The 20,292-nt window shown below is 42.2% G+C and overlaps 1 protein-coding gene across 1 annotated transcript in view; it reads left to right on the forward strand.

Annotated features, from left to right (window-relative positions):
• The window catches only part of Pitpnc1 (phosphatidylinositol transfer protein cytoplasmic 1), a 273,815-nt gene that overhangs the window by 114,759 nt on the left and 138,764 nt on the right, over positions 1-20,292 (forward strand). Inside the window, exon 2 of the mRNA XM_087208224.1 lies at positions 7,402-7,550. Within this exon, the coding sequence (XP_087064350.1) occupies positions 7,402-7,550 (149 nt within the window). The remainder of the gene's footprint in view (positions 1-7,401; positions 7,551-20,292) is intronic.

Below are 20,292 nucleotides of genomic sequence, written 5' to 3' on the forward strand. Positions count from 1 at the left end.
CATGAAATATATTCACATTATTTGTTTGTTTGTTTGTTTTTGGTACCTGGGATTGAACTCGGGTCCTTGCGCTTGCTCAGCAAGTGGCAAAACCACTGAGCTAAATCCCTGGCCCTATTCATATTATTGTACAGTCATGGCCACCATCCATCATCAGAACTTTTTCTTTTATCATCCAGACCAAAACCCTCCACCCTTTAAACACCTTCACCCCATCCCCCCACATCCCCAGCCCTGACAGGGCCCCATTTAACTTTCTGTCCCTATGAATTTGACACTGCTAGATACCTTACATCATTGGGAGTTCCCAGGTTTCTTATTCTACTTTTGGGAAGTGTTTGACGTGACTACCATCAAATGAAACTTTTACCAAAGGAAGAGATAATCTTGGGCAGATAGTCATGTATTCTTTGGTGTCTTTTCTTCTTTTCTTTTCTTTGTGAGGCTGAGTCTCACTGTATTGCCCAGGCTGGTCCCAAACTCCTAGGCTGAAGCGATCCTCCTGCCTCAGGCTCCCAAGGCAGCTGGGACTATAGGGTTCACCACCATGACCATCTCAGTTCTTTGGTTTCTTCATTGTACACATCTATAGTAGATGCCTCATTCTCATATACTTACTTGATAAAACTATAGCAGAAGAGGAACATGAATGAAACAGACCTCTAAGCCCAGATCAGACATGGTGCCAAGCAGACGAAGCAATAGCTATGGCACTTTATGAACAGTTTATGAGCGTATGAATTTGTGAATTCCTTCTCACTTGATTCTCCTCATGTCCTGAGGGAGATTTTATTAGCCCCATTTTAACAATATCAAAATGTGGCTCAGATAAGTAAATTTCTAAGGTTACAAAGCTGAGTCAAAGGCAGAATCAGGACACTGGCTCCACATTTTCATTTCTAAGACCTCAGTGCTTTCCACTGTAGCACACTGAATAATTATCACCTCTTTGGGGGCCCAGGTAATAGCTGGTCCTCAGGAGGTAGGGCTTCTCCAGACACGTCCCTCATGGCCAGTGCCCTGTCTCACTAGCTTGCAAGCTCTCGACCTGCTTTGGTGTCCGACCAGCAGCCTCTGGAGTCTTGGCGATGTCTTGGCCTGGCATATTGGTTCTGCTTTGGTCCCAGTTGGTCTAGATGAGGGTCTAGATGGCACTGTCCAATAGGAATGAGTGAGTTGCAAATAAGAATTTAAAATTTAAAATTTATAATAGCAATATTTAAAAAACATTTTAAAAAACAGGTGATATTAATTTTAAGGCTATATTTCTTTTTTTTTTTTTTTTTTTGGTACCAGGGATTGAACTTGGGACCTTGAGCTTTTGAGGCAGGTGACGGAATCACTGAGCTAAATCCCCAGCCCTTAAGGCTGTATTCTTGTTAGTCCAATATACCCCAAAATACTACCATTTCTTTCTTTTTTCTTTCTTGGTACCAGGGATCAAACTCAGGACCTTGTGCTTGCAAGGCAGATGCGGTGCCACTGAGCTAAATCCTCCACAGTACAAGTTCAACATATAATCATATGAAATTATTAATGAACTGTTATTTTTCTCCTTCTGATTCTTTTGTTTTAACCTTGTAGTACTGAGGATTGAACCCAGGGCCTCTCTACCACTGAGCTACATGACATCCCTAGTCCTTTTTATTTTTTATTTTGAGACAGGGTCTCACTAAGTTGCCCAGGCTGGGCTCCATCTTGCCATTACCCTCCCAGAGTGCTGGGATTACAGGTGCACGCCACCATAGCAGGTAGATTGAAGAAAATTTAAAATGAAAAAACTGCATTTCAAATGCTCACTAGCCATGTATGGCAAGTAGCTCCAAACTAAATAGCTACTCATTGGCAGCTGAGGCTACCCTGGATGGACCCAGTGCCTGTAGAATAGAATAGGGGTCAGCACACTTTTTCTGTGGAGGGCCAGACAGTAGGTAATTTCAGCTTTGGGAATCACACATACAGTCTCTGTGACAGCCACTCAGCTCTGTCTCTGTAGTGCCAGAGCAGCCACAGAATGAACACAACCATTTCCCAGTAAAACTTTATTTTAAAAGCAGGCAGCAGAGCACATAGTTTGCCAACCACTAGAACAGAATATTTGTCCCAGCTCTTTGGCTGCGCTGTGGGATTACAGGAAACAGCTCTAGCCTCTAGCTTTCTGAGTCAAGGTTGTTAAAGTCTGGACTCATTGCATCTCCTTCCCTGTAAATAATTACAATTTTGACACCACTTGGTGTGAAGCTGGCAACTGGCCTGCATCCTGTGTGGTTTACCTTTCAGATGTTCTCTTCCGTGGGTTCTTTGTACACCAAGCAGCAATTGCTTCACTGTGTGTTGGGGTTCATGTATTGAGGGTGGAGAAGGCTGGAAGAAAGGTTCTAGTAAAAGCATTAAGGGGCCTATGAATAATTGGGAAACTTCCTAAGAATGCCAAATTCTATCACCCTCCCCTCTGCTTTTTCTGCACAACTGGAGAGAAAGCAGCAGGAGCTAGTTGGAAAGATACCTAATTTCACATTAAGTCAGAGGGATCAGTGTTTCTGTGCTTGCTAGGTTCTGTGGCATCCATTCATTTTGATGGTAAAGGCCAAAGTAGGTATAAATTCTAAGTGCTGACCTGGAGCTTCCTGTGGCCAAGTCATATCATCAGGGAGTAAGGCCTCTGGGAGTTGATTTCCACTTGTTCACATCATGATGTTTGAAAACAAGATTGGGATTAATGGAGGAAGAGAAAAGGGACAGGCGGGGAGGGCACAGGGATTGATGGGAAAGAAGATGACACCCCTTTGATTCTTTGGGGCGGAGGACATGGGCCTTGTAGGAACTCTGAAGCTCAGCAGTGGGGGAAGGATTAAGTGAAAACAGTTTGTAGCTTGGAATTCTGTTAAGCCTGGAACTTTGGATCCAGTGCTTCTTCATGCGAGGATGAGGGTGAAGGTATTGTTGGCGCCCAGTTCACAATCCCTTACCGTACTCAACACTTTGGCTCAAGGTTGGACTGTGTTAAGTAACTTGGCAGAGCTCACTCCTACAGTCTGAAAAAGTATGAACTGATCAAACTGCTTAGCTTCTCCAAGCACATTCTGCAACTCTGCCTTACCTCAGATTTTCCAGCAATGTCAGACGTGCAGCACTGTGCCTGGGTGGGAAAGATCTGGATCCCCATGATGTTTTTTGAGTACAGAGATAATTATTTGGGGTAGCTGTTCTGATGATAGCTCACACGGAGGCTTAGCCTGCAGTGCGGAGCTGTCTCTAATCATGATTGCCTGTAATGATGATTCCCCAAACTCTGGAATTATAACAATAGATTTTGCAAAATTAGAGCATAATTGCTCCCCCATTCCATATGTGAGCACAGATTAAGCAACTTTGATCTTTCAGTCAGACTTTTGTTACTCAACTTTTGAAATAGCAAAATTCAGAGGCTTGGCTTTCTGCCACCCCCTCCACCCCACCCCCACCCACCTTTTTAAATCATAGTGAGGCTCAGATTTATTAAAGCAATACACCTGTTAAAGGTAGAAGGGCTAAAGTTGGGTGAAGTGGACAGAGTATGTACCTGTGGCATTCAGATCTCAGCTCTGCCATGTAGAAGCCAAGGCAAATCTTCGACCTCCCTGAGTCTCAACTTCTTCAATTGTCAATACTTTTGTCAATACTTACCTGACTGAATCATTGCATTAGAAATGAACGTAAAGCACCTAATGGATACCTTGAACTCATGGGCTGTTGGTAAAACTGTGCCATGTCGTCGTCGTCGTCATCATCATCATCATCATCATCATCATCATCATCATCATCATCATCAATTCTATTATAGATTTTCAAGATTTGAGGTCTTCAGAACCCTTCTGAATCTTTGGATTTTGTAGCCTCCCTTTGACATACAAGTTCATTTGGAGTTTGTGGTCAGGTGTTAGTGGTATTTTCACTAAATTTGACACAGAAGTTTGTAAGGTATTAGTATGAAAGAGGAAAGAAGAAACAGGCCTCCTAAGGTTGGAACACTCAGGCCTGGCCCCGTTTAGCCTGCACCACACTCGGCTGAAAGGGCTCAGCCTTGAGCGTGTGTTTGAGTGAGGTCTTTCCCCACGGTCTGAATGTAGAAGGTCTAGAATCACCCAGGATTTGGCATTTTTAGGAGGATCTCTGGCAGTTTGGAAACAGGTGGTTTAAGGACTATCTGTCCCTTCCCTCTGCCCCAACCCAGACGCTGTTTGTCACTTCTGTCCGCGAGGCAGGTTGTGATTTAACAGCACAATAAATTGCTTTGGGCTGGTCCAGCCCAGTGGCCACAGCCAGCAGAGCAGGCCTGACTTTTCTGGGAGGAAAGGGACAGTCACAGAGCCCTTGACCATCTCCGTGTCTGGGCTCGAGTGCCTCACCTCCCCCCAGCCACCACCACCAGGCATCTGTAGTCATCCCCAGTCTGACACCGGCTTAGTGAGCTCGGGCTGGCGCCTGCCCTGTGCTTGCTCCTACGGGAGCGGCCAGAATGATCAATGAGGCAGCCAGGCCTTCCACTGGCCTCCAGTGAATCAGCTGCCTCGCCTGTTCCGCCTCCACCGAGCAGGAAACACTCGAGCTGAGCCCAGCCAGGGCTGACTCTCATCTGGCTAATGGCTTTGCTGTGTTGTGCACCAACCTTGTCCCATATATTTTTCATGTGTGAGTGGGTTGAAGCTCCCAGAGACTGTTGGCTGGCAGGCATAGTTTTTCAGAAAACTCCCACCAAAGCCTTTGATGGGACTTTGGGTTAAGGGTGTCTACTTCTGACAGTCAACACTTTCTTCAAAAATTGAAATGAAATTCACATAACATAAAATCATCCTTTCTCTTTCCTTTTTATGGAGCTAAGGATTGAGTCCAGGGCCTTGCCTGTGCTAGGCAAGTGCTCCACCACCAAGCTATTAAGCCAAATTAATCATTTTAGCGTGACTAATTCAGTGGCATCTAGTTCAATCATAATGTACAACCAACTACCACCTCTGTCCAAAACACTTCCATCATACCCCAAAGAATCCTTGCACCTATTGTACTAGCTTTTTAGGGCTGCATAACAAAGTGCTTCATCCCCATGGCTTAAACTATGGACATTTCTTATCTCACAATACTGGACGCCAGAAGACTGAAATCAAGTTGTCTACAGGGTCGGTCCCATCTGTTTCAGGATTGGTCCTTGGCTGTAGGTGGCACCATCTCTTTGAATCATCTTCCTCCAGGCCTGACCCTATGTCTCATTTTCTCTTGTTTTAGATGAACACCAGTCACATTGGAGTAGGGCCCATCCTAATGACCACATTGCAGCTTGATTACCTCTATAAAGGGCCTAATTCCAAATATGGTCACATTCTGTGAGGGAAGGGATTAGTACTTCACTATATGAACTTAGAGGGACATACTTTGACCAATAACACCCATTATGCAGTTTCAGTATACTTTGTTCATTTTCACGGTTGAATAATATTCCACCGCATGTAAACATTTATTTTTGGAATAGCAAATACCAAACACCTGCCAATGACGTTTCAGTGGGTAGAGCTGAGCAGCTGAGTCCCCCGTGCCAGGCTTATGTGCCCAGATATGTTAGGTGGAGCACTGATCTCACAGGTCTCATAGCTCACAAGTCTCCAATCTATGAAGTTGCTCTTACTATTGTCTTTGAAAGACTGTCAGTCTTTGTGAACAAAAGTAAAAGCAGTGTTGGACCAAGGGGAAGGCAGGTCATGTTTCTGATCCGATGATTCATTTTTAAATGGATTTTATCCTCTTTCTTCTTCCGCTCTTATCCCCAGCACTTCTCCTCCCCACCCCCAAGTGCACAGACACACTCACATTCAAAGCACTTTAAAATACCAATACCGAGCCTCTGTGAGGGGTGTGGCCCAGATAGGAATCGAAGTCTTTTGAGAAGACCCAGCCAGGCTAGCTGGCTCCTGTTGTCATGGTTACTGGGTCCTGTCCCTGGGGCTGGATGCAGGCTAAGAGACTGTTGGAACTTTTTCGCACTTCTCTCCCGTACCTGCCTCAGCATGAAAGAGGGACCTTTGGACCAGTGTTCTCTCAGCTTTGGTACTGACAGTACTGCTGACGTTACATTTCACCCACCTCTTTAATTTAAAATCTGTTTCTCTCTCTTACGCACATAGCAGGGGACCTGCATCCCTGCTGGCCATGGCCTCTTGAGGAACAACTCAGGACCCTCTCCCTAGCCCAGTGGCCTCAGTGGTACTGACATGGTGTCTGTGTTGGGTCATACCGAATCTGCAGGAAGGACCACAGCAGATTCATATCATCCTGCCTCCTGACTCTAAGCAGACATGTCTCTCTTGCAAAATTATTTTACTCCCTCCCGTCTTCTCCTCTTCTATCAAATTAGTTTTGTCACTTGAAAGTCTCCTAGGGAAAGAAATGCCTGCCGGCTCCAGGGTTTTCAGACAGGCAAGAAGGAGTGTGGGACAACAGAGGTAAAGACAGGGCAGAAAATGTTCCTGGCATTTGTTGCTCCATTTTGTGATTCTAAGGTAAATCATGTGGCTTCGCAGAGCTACCTGGGAGGCTGCATGCTGAGAGTGGAATTGAATTAAAAAATAGTTAAAGATGCTGAAGGTGAGCCAGGCGTGGTGGCACACACCTGTTATCTCAGCACTCGGGAGGCTGAGGCAGGAGGATCACTGTGAGTCTGAGGCCAGCCTGGGGTCCATAGTGAGTTTGAGGCTGGCCTGAACTACACAGAGAGATCCTGTCTCAAACAACAAACAAACAAAAAAAGATGCTGAAGATGGTCTTCCATGTGATGCAGCTTCTGGGACTCGGGCTTTTAGCCTTGGCCCCATTCGTGGGAGAACCCTGTGTGTAGAGCTTTTCAAAACTCCCAGGTAATCTGATGTCCAGCCACCTGTGAGAACTGCTATTCTGGGGAAAGGGGCCTCCAGGACAGTTGAACACTTTGGAAAAGGAGGTACAAGAGGCAGGCAATGCTGTTCCCAGCAGTGCTGCTAGGCAGAAAGCAGGGACAGAAATAATATACCTTAGGCTGCCTTTGACCAAACCAAATAGGATGTTAGCTCCACTAAACCCTGTAGGGCCAGAATGGAAAGGAGACACTGGTATCCCCTTTCTCTGCTGCTGCCCAAGGGCTGATCTGTTGCTGAGGCACCCCCCAGTTCCCTGCATCTGCACCAGGATGCAGAATGATTACAGGGCCATGCCATTTCTGCATGTGGCTCACAAGGAGCCCTCTTCCCAGCTCCTGAGGAAAGCCACATTGGGCCCAAGTGGCTGCTGTCTTCTCTCGGCAGAATGTGATTAGATGTGCTGTGCACCATGGATGGAGGGGGTTTGTCAGAGGTAAGCTAAGCTGACCTACCTCTCTGTCTCTTCTCTGTATGCTTGCAGTACAAAATTGGACAGCTGTACATGATCAGCAAGCACAGCCACGAACAGAGCGACCGGGGAGAAGGGGTGGAGGTTGTCCAGAATGAGCCCTTCGAGGACCCTCACCACGGCAACGGGCAGTTCACTGAGAAGAGGGTGTATCTCAACAGGTAGGTCACGACAGCCCAGAATGCGCCAGGAACGCCCTCCACTGGCCATGGCACCCTTGAGGTAAAGGCTGTGGGGGTGTGAGAAACAAGATCACTTGGAAAGTCGTGTGTCTACCCTCTATGTCCACCAATCTCGTTGCTTCCAAAAACAAAATCCACTGTGTCCACTACCTGGGATTCTGAGAAATAGAGCTCAACTGCATTTTCATTGGGAAGCATTTTTGTCTTGCATTTCCTGTCCCTTTCATGACATTAGGTGAAATCTGATCTTAAGAATTAAAGAACTTTCCTTTTCCTCTTGCTCAGTGTTAGCTGTAGGAGAAATCGCTCTGCCTATAAATTGCAGGAAAGTGCTGAAGGTGACAGTGTGCCCTTGGGTCTTGATTTAGTAGAATTTCCAGTCACTGTTAAGTGACCACTCAGGTTCCTGCAAAGGGAAATGACAAAATGAACAGTCGCCTGTGATCAGAGTGACGTACAGTTTCTAAGGTGGCTTCCATTTCTCAAGTGGACCTATCCTTCCTATGGTAGAAGTTGTTATTCTCCACTTGGAGGATAAAGCATCAAGGCTTATAAGCCAGAACTAACCAAGACCACCATTTCTGCTTTGCAAAATGTACCTTTCAATCTCTTCGCTATTTTCTTATCACTGATGGCACAACTGCCTCTTAGGGCTTGTCTGATCTCCCCACCCTGTACCCTGTCTAGTCTATCTTCTGTTCAGTTATTTTCTGGGTGAGAATAGTTTTAGGGAGATAACATATGGAATATATTTTACTGCTATTAACTGTCTTTCAGCAAACCAGTCTTGTATTAGCCTTTTTATGAATACTTTAACTACCACCCATTGCCTCCCATTTATGATTATTCAGAAATATTTCCAACATGCTAGCTGGACAGTGTCCCCCTGTTTTTTCACCAACCCCTCTGAATATTTAGTGTGGCCAGATGTTTCTGAGAGGAACCATATTTGGATTCCAGTATCTCACACTAGTTCACTCTCCAGCAGGCTGACGTAGACCATGAAGTCCTGATGGGAGACTCTGAGTCCTATCCATCAGGCTGGGTGGACGTTTTCCAGGCTGCTATCCTGACAGCGAAAGCCTTGAACTTATTGAACTGATGTGTTCAATAATAATAATATTTTCCTCCAGGGACGAGGGACCAGGGAATTCCTGAGTCATGGTGAAATGCAAATGAGATTGATCACAGTCATCTATTAGAAGTTGTGAATTCTTAGGATTTGGAGTCAGTTCAGCCTCCAGCTAACTGGATCTACAGCAGTCACTGAGCTCTGGGTCTGGCCTGAAGATGGCTTCCTTACAGAGGCAGATTTCTTGGTCTGCTCCTTTGGTATTAGTGCAGCGAGTATGAAGTAAATATTGAGCAGGTTTCCCCTCAGGGATCACCTTTGTTGAGCTAGAAGTGAGGGAGATATGGGAAAACAGAAACTACGGAAAATTCCATTTCTTGGCAGCCGATTACATTCTCCTCACTGACTGCCTGAGGAATGTTCCTTGTACACCAAACTCAAGACAAATTTTAGAAACTTTATAACTTGGTGAAAACAAATACAGAGTGTCCAGCTGTCTTTGTCATGTCTGTTTTCTCTATCAAAATGTATGATATTTATTTTAAAGGAGAGTCATAAACATTAGTAAGAGGGAAATTTGTTATAAATAGAATATGTGGGCTTCCAGTAATAGTAACTAAAAAGATTAATGTAGACCCTCCCCCACTTCCTATGACAAACACAGGATGAAATAAAACAATACAAAGCTGAACTAAAAACAAAAGAAAGAAAGAGGAAATCCTCAGGTGCTAGGGATAGAGGAGAACCAGAGTGGGAAGCAGAACGGCAAGTGCCAGGAAAGCCAGGGAACCTCAGAACTGAGTTTAGGCTCTGGAGTCTGGGGAAAGGGAGTGTCAAGCCCATATCTGGGTAGGAAATGTGGCCTCGGGCCCACACAGATGGGGAGTGAGAACTGAGAATCAGGCATAGAACTCCTTTTGACAATCAAAGGCTGAGAGGAGCTTCTACCTAGAGACCCACGCTGAAAGAACCGTGGAAAGTGAGCCCAGGAAAAAGATAAGGAGCATCTATTTATTTACACAAATAAATTGATAAGCAAGTCTGAATGAATGTAGAATGTTTTAAAAACACTAATAATGACTTACTAAGGGTATATTTATAGAATCTAAACAATAAAACAGAAGATAGAAGGGTAGTAATTATAGTAAAACAAAAGCCCACTAAGATGCTAATATTGTTGAGGAATTGGAGAGATATGTTTATTATTTTAGACTTCTTAAGGCAAGGATGCATATTTAAAATGTAAAGGTAACCCCTGCCCCCAGCACACCCACTATGGTTAGAATCCAGGGCCTTCACACTGAGCTATCTCCAGCCACTTTTTAGTGTTTCTTTCTTTGAGGGGCGGGTACCAGGGATCGAACTCAAGACCTTGCAAGCGGCAGCACTATTAAGCTAAATCACCAGCCCTTGTAGTGTTTATTTTGAGATAGGGTCTCACTAAGATGCCCAGGCTGGGCTTGAACATGCGATCTGCTTGCTGTAGCCTCCCAGAGTGCTGGAATTACTGGCTCACATCATCTTTACTTTTACCAAGCTAAAGGTAACTTCTGTTCACAACAGTCACAAGTAGAGTGTCTGAAATAACAATACATAGGTCCTCTGAGGAGAAAATTTTTTTGTTTTTGTTTTTGGAACTGGGAATTGAACTCAGGACCTTGTGCTTATGAGGCAGGTGGCAGAACCACTGAGCTAAATCCTCGGCCCTAAAGATAACTTCTGAAGGAATATTAAAACAATAAATCAGTTTTAAAAGAAAACATGATCAATCCATAGGAAGTAAGAGACTAAAAAGAGAAGTGGGGGATGTAGCTCAATGGCATCCTGTTTGCCTCACATACGTAAGACCTTGGGTTCAACCACCAGCACCACAAAGAATAAAGAATGGAAAACATAAATTTTGATGGCAGTGTAAGTTCAAATGTCAGATACTTTCCCAGTCACCGTGTGACCTAGTTCTGGCCAATAAAACAAGATTTCCCTCCCTCATAAAAAAATGAAAGCTGTTCCAGAGGCTGGCTTTCCTGCTCAAGCGGGCATGTTCTGTTTGTAAGAAAGTGTGATGGGGAAGATAACTCCCAACATGTTAGATGTCAGCTGTGCCAAGTTCGTGGTCTCACAACATCAAGAAATGAAGTCGTGAACCAAAGGAGGAAGTTAGGAGAGTTTATTGGAAATAAGGAGAAGAATATCTCCTGGATTTCCAGGAGGGGTCCTGAGTGGGTAGCCACTGAATCTGTTTGTCAAGAGTATTTTATACAGCAAAGTCACAACATGGGTACAACGTGGTCAAACTACAACCAACCTAGAGTATTACAAGTACAGTGGCTGAGCTAATACTGATCCAATAGGGAAGCAAGTTGCATAGGAAGAGTAACTGGAAAGAACAAAGGTATTTCTGTAAAGGGATGGAAGGATGGTTCCAGATGTTCTAGTCACCTGCCTATGTGTCTGATGCCTATGAGCCCTCTGGACCCAGTGGTGCTGAATACAATATAATCTCAAGCTACTGTTTATCTCTAGGGAGACTTGCAGGCCTGGCTGTTGCATGTCTGTCTTGAACCCTGGCTCTCTTTAGATCCTCCTCCACCCACAATTTTGATGTCTTTGTCTTTTGCATTGACTCCCTCAAGAGCCCAGTCACTCTTTGACTGTCTGTTAAATTGTCTACCTTAGCTGTCTATAATAAAAGGAAGAAAGACACCCTGAATTGTTGCAACATTATTTCCCAGTTGGTTGATGCCAAAGTCAAAATATGTCCACTTCACAGGATCAGTTGTTTACATTATTCATATCAGTGTTTTATTTATGGAATTTTAATAAGACAACCATCAGTAAGAAAAATAGAAGATAAAGAAAGGACAGAATGAAGGGTGACTTCTAAAAAGAGAACTAATAGTGCTTACCATATGAGCATTAATAACAAAACTGTGTAGTAATAGTATAAAAAGGAAATTATAAATCAATCTCAGCTAAAACATAGACATAGAAATCCTATATAAAGCATTAGCAAATCAAATATCTCATCATCATCATAATAAATTATGACCCCATCAGATTTATCCCTGAAATTCATTACATTAACTTTTTTTTTTTTCTTTTGGTACCAGGGATTGAACTTGGGTCCTTCTGCTTGCGAGGCAGGGTGCGGAACCACTAAGCTAAATCCCTGGCCCCCATTACGTTAACTTTTAATACATCTTCCTGTGTACTTGTCCACAGTAGGGTCAAGAACAAAGTATGAATCCTTGGGGTCACCACTTCTCTCTAACATTGTGGGAAGGTCCTAACCAGTCCCCAAACCAAGTATGAGCAGGGGTTGTAGCTCAGGGTTAGATGCTTGCCTAGGACACACAAAAGCCTTGAATTCCATTCCCCAGCAACACCTACACACAGGCAATAAAGAGATAAAGAGAAGGAGATAAAATTATCAGTTAAAGATAAGATTGACTAATGCAAATTTCAGACATCCCAGATAACTGCTAACATCAATATAAGAATCTGGTGAGATTGCTGATTGTATATCTAAATATAGAGATGGGCAACATCATTGGACAGCAAGCAGAAAAATTGCAAAAATGTAAATTTTAAAAATTCCATTTACAGTAGAAAAGAAACTTACAGGTACTATATGACAATGCAAGATATGCAAAAAAAAAGATTTTTGGAGGAAAAATATAAAGCATTTCTTGAGGCCATAAATCCTGAGACAGGTGCTGAGGTATATACTGTATTCATGGATTGGAAATGCTGTATTATACATGTGGCATCAATTCCCAAATCAATCTACACATTTAATGCAGTCTAATAAAAATGTCAAGTTTTGGGCCGGGGATGTAGCTCAGTGGTTCCACTGCCTGCCTGGCAAGTGCAAGTTCCTGAGTTTGATCCCTGGTTCCAAAAAAAAAAAGGCAATTTTTAAAAGTAGAATTAGAGAAGATGATCCTAAAATTTCAATGAACAACTTTGAAAAGTTGAATAAGTAAGAGGGACTCATACTAACAGATATCATGGCTTTTGATAAAGTTATAGTAATTAAGGCAGTGGTGTATTGGAGCAGGGTTGTACAGTCATGCAATGTACTCATCTTTATAGCAGCACAATTTATAATACCTAGATCTTGGAAACAACTCATATGTTTATCAATAGATGAATGGATAAGAAAAATGTGGTATTATACATAATGGAGTACTACACTGCCATAAAGGAAGATAAACTTGAGTCATTTGTAGGTAAATGGACAAAACTTAAGAACATAATGTTAAGTGAAATAAATCAGGCACATAGCACATGGTTTCTCTTACATGAAAAATACAAAATAGATATGTATACAAATAAAGAGAAAAATAAAAGAGAGGTAAATAGAAAGTAGGGAAAAGTTCAAATACTTTCCCATATTACATATTGTGTTGTTTCAAAAAAAAATTTTTTTGGTACGGGGATCAAACTTGGGTCCTTGTGCTTGCAGGCCAGGTGGCAGAACCACTGAGCCAAATCCCCGCCCCTCAAAAATATTTTAATATACAGTCTAACTTGTTTCATTTCTACTACTAGTTTAGATAGATTGTTGAGAGTTTGTGTTATTTGTTTCTTTTTAGTAAAAATCTTTTTGGTTTATGTCTTGTACTCTTAATAACGTCTTTGAAGATAATGATACGCAATCTATTAACTATTATTATTCTTTTATTATTTTGTTAAGCAACTTTGTTTCTTTTTTTCATAAAATAAAAAAGTAAACAAAGTCATGTGACAAAATAACCCCAAAGTAGATCCAAACCATTGCTAATTAGTGCTTGATATTTTATAGAACTAGTATAAAAATTTGTGAGGAAATTCTAAGTTATGAAGGCGGCCAGGGATTTAGCTCAGTGGTGCTGCCGCCTCCCTTGCAAGTGCAAGGACCCAAGTTCGATCACCGGTACCAGAAAATTTAAATTTAAATTAAAAAAACTAGAAACTTAAAAAAAAAAGATAAGCTATTCGGTGTACAGGGCTGGGATGATTGAAGTTAGAAAAACAAGTAGTCCTCTATTTCGTACTGTACACAAAAACAAGTTACAAGTTAATTAAAGACCTAAATGTGAAATAAATTAAAAGAACTATAGGTAAATACCTTTTGTTTGGAAAGTATGATAGTACTAATTAAAATATAAACAAATGGACTAAATTACCCCATTAAAATTAAGAGCTTCTGCACAGCAAAAAAAAATATACATTTAAAACATTTTTAAAATTTTACACAGCAAAAGACACATAAAATAAAAGAACTATCCCTGCCTGAAGAAAGTATGTGCAATGTTCATATAGACCAAGGTCTGGTATTTAAGTTAAAAAGAACAAAAACAATTTTTAAAACCCCGTAAAGGCATCCCCTTTCATAAACAGATTGGCAAAAATTTGGCCGGGAATTTAGCTCAGTGGTTCCGCCACCTGCCTCGCAAGCACAAGGTCCTGAGTTCGATCTCTGGCACAAAAAAAGAAAAAAAAATCCATCTCACCCCAATCATCAGGAATACAAAAAACAATAGATGTTGGTGAGTATGAGGGAGAAAGAGAACACTTCTACACCGTTAGTGGGAATGTAAAGTAGTGCAACTACTTTGAAAATCAGCATAAGGATTCCTCAGAACACTAAAAGTAGAGCTGCTGCTTGCTCCAGGTGTACCACTTCTTGGTATAGTCTCAAAACAATTAAAAACATCATACTATCTTTATATGCATACCCATGTTTATAGCACCACAATTCACAGCAGCTATGCTGTGGAAACAGCCTAGATACCCATCAGCAGATGAACAGATAAAGAAAATGTGCAAATACACACAATGAAAAGCTACATAAAGAAGAGCTAAATTGTGTCGTTTGCTGGATAATGGATGGAACTGGAGAACATGCTGATGTTAAGTGAAATAAGCCAGTCTCAGAAAGTTACATACCGCACTTTCTCTCTCTCTTTTTTGTTTTGCACTTTCTCTCTCTCTTTTTTGTTTTTTTTGGTACCGGGGATTGAACTCGGGACCTTGTGCTTGGAAAGCAGGCGGCAGAACCACTGAACTAAATCCCTGTCCCCCCACCCCCCTCACTTTCTCTTATATGAGGAATTTAAAAATAGGAGTGAGGAAAGAAAGAAGGGAGGAGGAAGGGGAGAGAGAAGGAAGCAAAGGAGGAGGGAAGGGAGAGAGGGAGGGAAAGGAGAGATGACAGGAATTTAGAAGGTATACTTTAGAGACAGGGAAGGAGAGGGAGAGGGGAGTAATAGACCAAAGGATGTCGAATGCTTCCATAGAGCAGACAGATTCATTCTTCTGTATCACTAGCATGCACCAATAAAAATAAACAAAGTCAGATAATACTGGGGGTTAACAAGGATGTGGCAGATCAACACACTTCCAGTGCTGGTGAGAGATGTAGGCTATGCCACCTCTTTAGAGAACAATTAGCAATAATTAGGAAAGGTGAAAATCTGTGTATATTCCGCTTACCAATTCTGTTTCTAGGTCGAACCCTAGAGAAATTGTTGCACTGTGCACAAGAGCACCAGGAGATTAATTCTAACATTGCATGCGATGGAAAATAAATGAAAACAATCCAGATATCTTTGGGAAAACATTATAATATATTCACATAATGGAAAATTCCACAGTAGTTCAACTTAATAAGCCAGAAATACTTGGACAAACTTCATAAGGTGCAATAGGCAAGGTATAAAAATCAAACAGCTGGGCATGGAGGCACACGCCTGTAATCCCAGCACTCTGGGAGGCCGAGGCAGGAGGATCACCAGTTCCAGCCCAACCTGGGCAACTCAGCAACTTAGCAAGACTCAGTCTCAAAAAAAAAAAAAAAAGAAAGAAAGAAAGGAAGGAAGGAAGAAAGAAAGAAAGAATCCCTGAATTTAGTCCCCAATACCACCAAAAAAAAAAAAAAAAAGTGTGTGTGTGTATCCTTTACAGATAACTACAGATACGGTAAAAGCATCATGGAAAAGCTGTTGTCAGGCCAGGGGTTACTTTTAGGAGGGAGAGAAAACTGTTGGCATGGGAAGAAACTTTGCTATATTTGTCTGTAACATTTATTTTCTTTTTTTTCCCAAAAAAGTGAAAAGATCATCAGCTATTTAAGAAAATGTTGATTTGTTCCATCTCAGTGGCGATGTTAAGATTCACAGAACTAGATCTGGGGGTGTAGCTCATTGGTAGAGTGCTTGCCTGACCTGCATCACACCCTGGGTTCAACCCCCACCACTGAAACAAACAAAATTCATACCAGTATAAACCAAAAAAGGTCAGTTTTACTATAACATATAATAAAATCTGTAATATTTTTTAAAATTCTGTGTAGTACCTACATTAATATCCCTCTCTCTCTCTCTCTCTCTCTCTCTCTCTCTCTCTCTCTCTCTCTCTCTGTCTCTCTCTCCAGTGTTAGGTATTAAACACCTGGCCTTGTGCGTGCTAGGCAAAAGCTCTCTGACTAAGCTACATTTCTAGTCCCTCTCAATTTCTTTATATGTTTGAAATTCTCCATTATTAAATAATATTTTTAAGATAAATCAGGTGGAGAAATACCACCTGGTGGCTACCAAAACTGGATAGAAGAGTGACTGGTGGACAGATAGTGTCGGCTGAGAGAGCAGAAATTCTATATGTGACTTAGAAATAATGGGACCTGGCAGGTTGAGCTCAGCCCTACTGAGTTTTAAAATCAATACCTGGCTAAATATCTAGAAAGTATCCTTTCTAAACTCTTAAGAAATCTATAACCATGAAGGATAGTGAACCTAAAATTCTGAATCAGGATCCAGAAAAACTTCAGTAGTTTGGAATTATGAACCATTTTCTACCAAGAAGAAATTAAATGGACAAGTATATGGTCTTATTTTGGATTCTGAAATACCAATCGTACAAGTATGAGGTGAAAGTTTTGTGTTTGAAAGAAACACGGTTGTGGTTGATGATTTGAAAGGATTTTGGCTTATTTGACAGAGGATAGGCACATATGTTAGAATTAGCAAGATTTAATATTTGGCAAAAAAGAAAGAATTGGTATGTGACAGAACTATGAATTAATAAGATGGAGTCCCATAAGCATAAAAGAAAACTACACCCATTACTTTGAAGTCAGAAACTAAGGCATTCTCAAGTTGACTCATCTTGCATGCCCAAGTCTTGTGGCTGCCATGTTGGCAAGATAGCTTTATAATCGTAATTCACTGAAGTATTTATTGAAATTTATGATGTACAATGCATTGTACAGATTTTGGAGGAAATCTGCTAAGTTAGGCATGGCCCTTGTCATCTAAATGAGGTAGGGTCCAAGCCTGGTTGGTTTCAGCATTTGTGAGTCCATCTGTCCATCTTGTGCATGTCCACAGGGGAGCAGCTCTTGAGAGAGAGACTAGCTATACCCATGATGTTCCTGGTGCTCATTTAGCAATTTATATTATTAAGTATAGGGCCAGGGATATAGCTCAGCGGGGCCGCACCTGCCTGGCAATCACAAGGTCCTGAGTTCGATATGTATTATTAAATATAGTGTTCTGTGGACTTGAATTCATGAGCTTGCAAAGTGAGAGAAGTGCTTCCTTACATCAATCTATATGGAAAATCAAATCACATTCAGAAACTGCTTCATTGATTTATTACCGAAAATAACTATTAGAGGGGCCCTGGAAATATTCAGAGCCTGTGTAATCAGGGCCTATTCCCATTAATGTGGAAAAAAGCAAATTGTTCAAACGGGAATTAGATTCAACCATAGTTATTATCACCACATAAAACCGAGACATCTATCTGTCAGTGATCCATTCATTCTAACTGGTGCCTAAAGTTATCAATGGGATGAGTAGGGGATGAGCCAACAAGGCAGTCTAAGGCTGTATGAGACAGGGTTCATAGTAGCCCTCAAAAGATACTGAGCCTGTCTTAGGCAGAAAGGGCATTCATGGTAGGATGATAGGAGCCCACAGAGTTATCTGGAGGCATAGGAATGGGCAGGAATCAAGGCAGCTCCAGAAGCCCCAAAGCCTAGTGATTATAATGACTGTCATTAAGCAGAAGCAGATGACTTACCTCTGTCGTCACCGTCCCAAAACTCTGCCACCTCCAGCCATCACTACCACAGTTGTGAGTGAAGCCCAACTACCTCTTTTTACATTTCTATATCTTAATTCCAAAGATACCCCAGTGTGCCCTGTCTATCAACAGGTGGAGAACTAACTTCCAAATGGTTTCCAAAGTGGCTGCACCATTTTACATTCCCACTGGCATGAAAGTTCTGCTTTCTCCACATAATCACTGACAGGTGCTGTTGTCTTTTTTTTTTTATCATAACCAACTCAGTGGGCATGAAGTGCTATTTCATTGTGGTTTTTAATTTGCTCTTACCTGGTAGTGAATAATGTTGAGTATCTTTTCATGTGCTCGTTGGCCATTTTTATATTTTCTTTGGAGAAATGACTATTTGAGTCCTTCATTTTTTAATTGGGTGTAATAGCCCTTTAATATGTTATTCAATTTTTATTACTTCCCTCTCATTTCCCAGGGACTGTGGAGCTGGTTCTCCATCCTCCAGCCTTCCTGCAGCATCTGTCACATGGTTGGGTGCACAGTACACTTTTGTGGTCACCTAATACATTTGGTGTGTTAGTACTAATGAACGAGTCCACTCACATGAAAGTTAATACAGTAATACATTTGGTGGCTGTCCTTGGGCCCTTGATGCAGGTCAGTTGACCAAATAAGTAGTATTTCTTGGTTTATCTTTGAAACTTTTGGTTTCAACTGACATTAAGAGGAAGGAGGCAATATACTGATCAGACTCTGGAATAGTGATTCTAAATAAAACTCAGAAACATGCAAAGGTGGGGTTTTCTTTTGTCACCTTTTATTTTCAGTTCATCTCTCCAATCCCTTGCCACTAAAGCCCATGAGGAAAGGCAACAAGGGTGGGAGTGGAGGGCATTGGAGAAAAGATGGAACCTATTTTTAGGCTTGTTTTTCAATCATGAAGTGTCATGTTCTCCACCACCACGGCTGCTGGATTAATTAGACTGCTGGCAGCTGCCAGTCAGGGAAGGTTGCCAGCTTCTAATGGTGATTCTGCTAGTTCTTGAATCGATTTTGCACAGAGAGAACAACATTCTTCCCGCTCATGGCCCTCACTTTTCATGGCAAACTCTACTGATCTCTGGTGGCTTTGGTAGGAGAGGGTATAGCTTTTAACCAGGGATGCAAAGGCCCCTGCTGGTCCCTTTATGTAACAGCACACTGGTAGAACCTTGTTGCCATGGCTTGGGTCTCTCCCACTTCCTCTTCCTGTTCTCCCAGCTCTTCAAGATCTGCTGAGCAAAATAGTACACAGAGCTTATGTGACTTTGGGAGAGCCCATTGTCCAGAGGCCATGTGATGGAGAAAGTGCTAGGCTAGATCTCCATGCTGTTTTCAAGAAATCTTCATGGTCATTTCTGCCTTCTGGATATACAAAGACCATCTGCATTCGTTCAGTAAATATTTATCGAGCGCCATTCTGGGTGCTGGGGATGTAACAGTGAACAGAACAAACGTCCCTGCCCTTGTGGGACTTGTCTTCTAATTCGGAGTGACAGAGTGTGTGCTATAACCATAACAGACAAGAGCATTATATATTTTAGAATATGTATTTTTATATATTCCATACAAATATTTTTGCTCATATATAGGGAACATTTTATATGTATAATTTTTTAAGAAGGTGGTAGTGCTATGGAAAAATACTAGAGCATGTGAAGGGCTTTCTCCTTACACACCTTTCATTCCATCCGGTTCTATTCTGTCCTGATCTTGATACTTATGGACACGTCAGAAGCCCTCATGCTGCTGGGCCCTCTCTTTTGCTCCCACAATTACTCCCAGTGAATCAGAGAGAGGATGCTCAGGCCTTCTTGGGCATTTGAAGGACATCCAGCCAAGTGGTTTCCACCTTGGCTCTACCTCTCACCCCTGAAAAGTGATGTTGAGTCTCCGGCTCGCTGGGAGCTTCCCAGCCTGCCAGCCACATGACCCTCCAAACAGAGCCTCCCAAGAGCCTCTTTTCCCAGACTCCAACACAAAGTCTTTTTTTTTTGTACCGGGGATCAAACTCCAGGACCTTGCGCTTTCGAGGCAGGCGCCGGAACCACTGAGCTAAATCCCCAGCCCACAAAGTCTTTTTAAATAGGGAGGATTGGGCCGGGGATTCAGCTCAGTGGTTCCGGCGCCTGCCTCGAAAGCGCAAGGTCCTGAGTTCGATCCCTGGTACCAATAAATAAATAAATAAATAAATAGGGAGGATGGTGGAGTGTGTGTTCATGTTCTGTTTCTGGACAGTTCCTGTGGGTGAACCTGTAGCATCCCCACTCTCACAAGTGATAGTTATGGTCTGGAAACTCTGCTCATCTCTTTATTGCTGTATAAACAATCACATTAACAGCAAAACAGAAGGACCAGCCAGAGCAACCATTTAGAAGAGTACTGAATCAGAGCAGCTGGAGAAATTTAAAGACCTCAGAAATGACTGTATGTACAACTGGATAAGAGCCAGTGATTATTACCAAATAATTGTCAGATGCCAACTTTCAGCACATTCTTCCTGGACCAGAGGGAAATGAGGATACTAGGGTAGCAGAGTTCCTT

The sequence above is a fragment of the Heterocephalus glaber genome, unplaced genomic scaffold (genome assembly GCF_053883595.1).
Source record: "Heterocephalus glaber isolate CG9 unplaced genomic scaffold, H.glaber_assembly_v1.0 deba00000937, whole genome shotgun sequence".
Classification (NCBI taxonomy): domain Eukaryota; kingdom Metazoa; phylum Chordata; class Mammalia; order Rodentia; family Bathyergidae; genus Heterocephalus; species Heterocephalus glaber.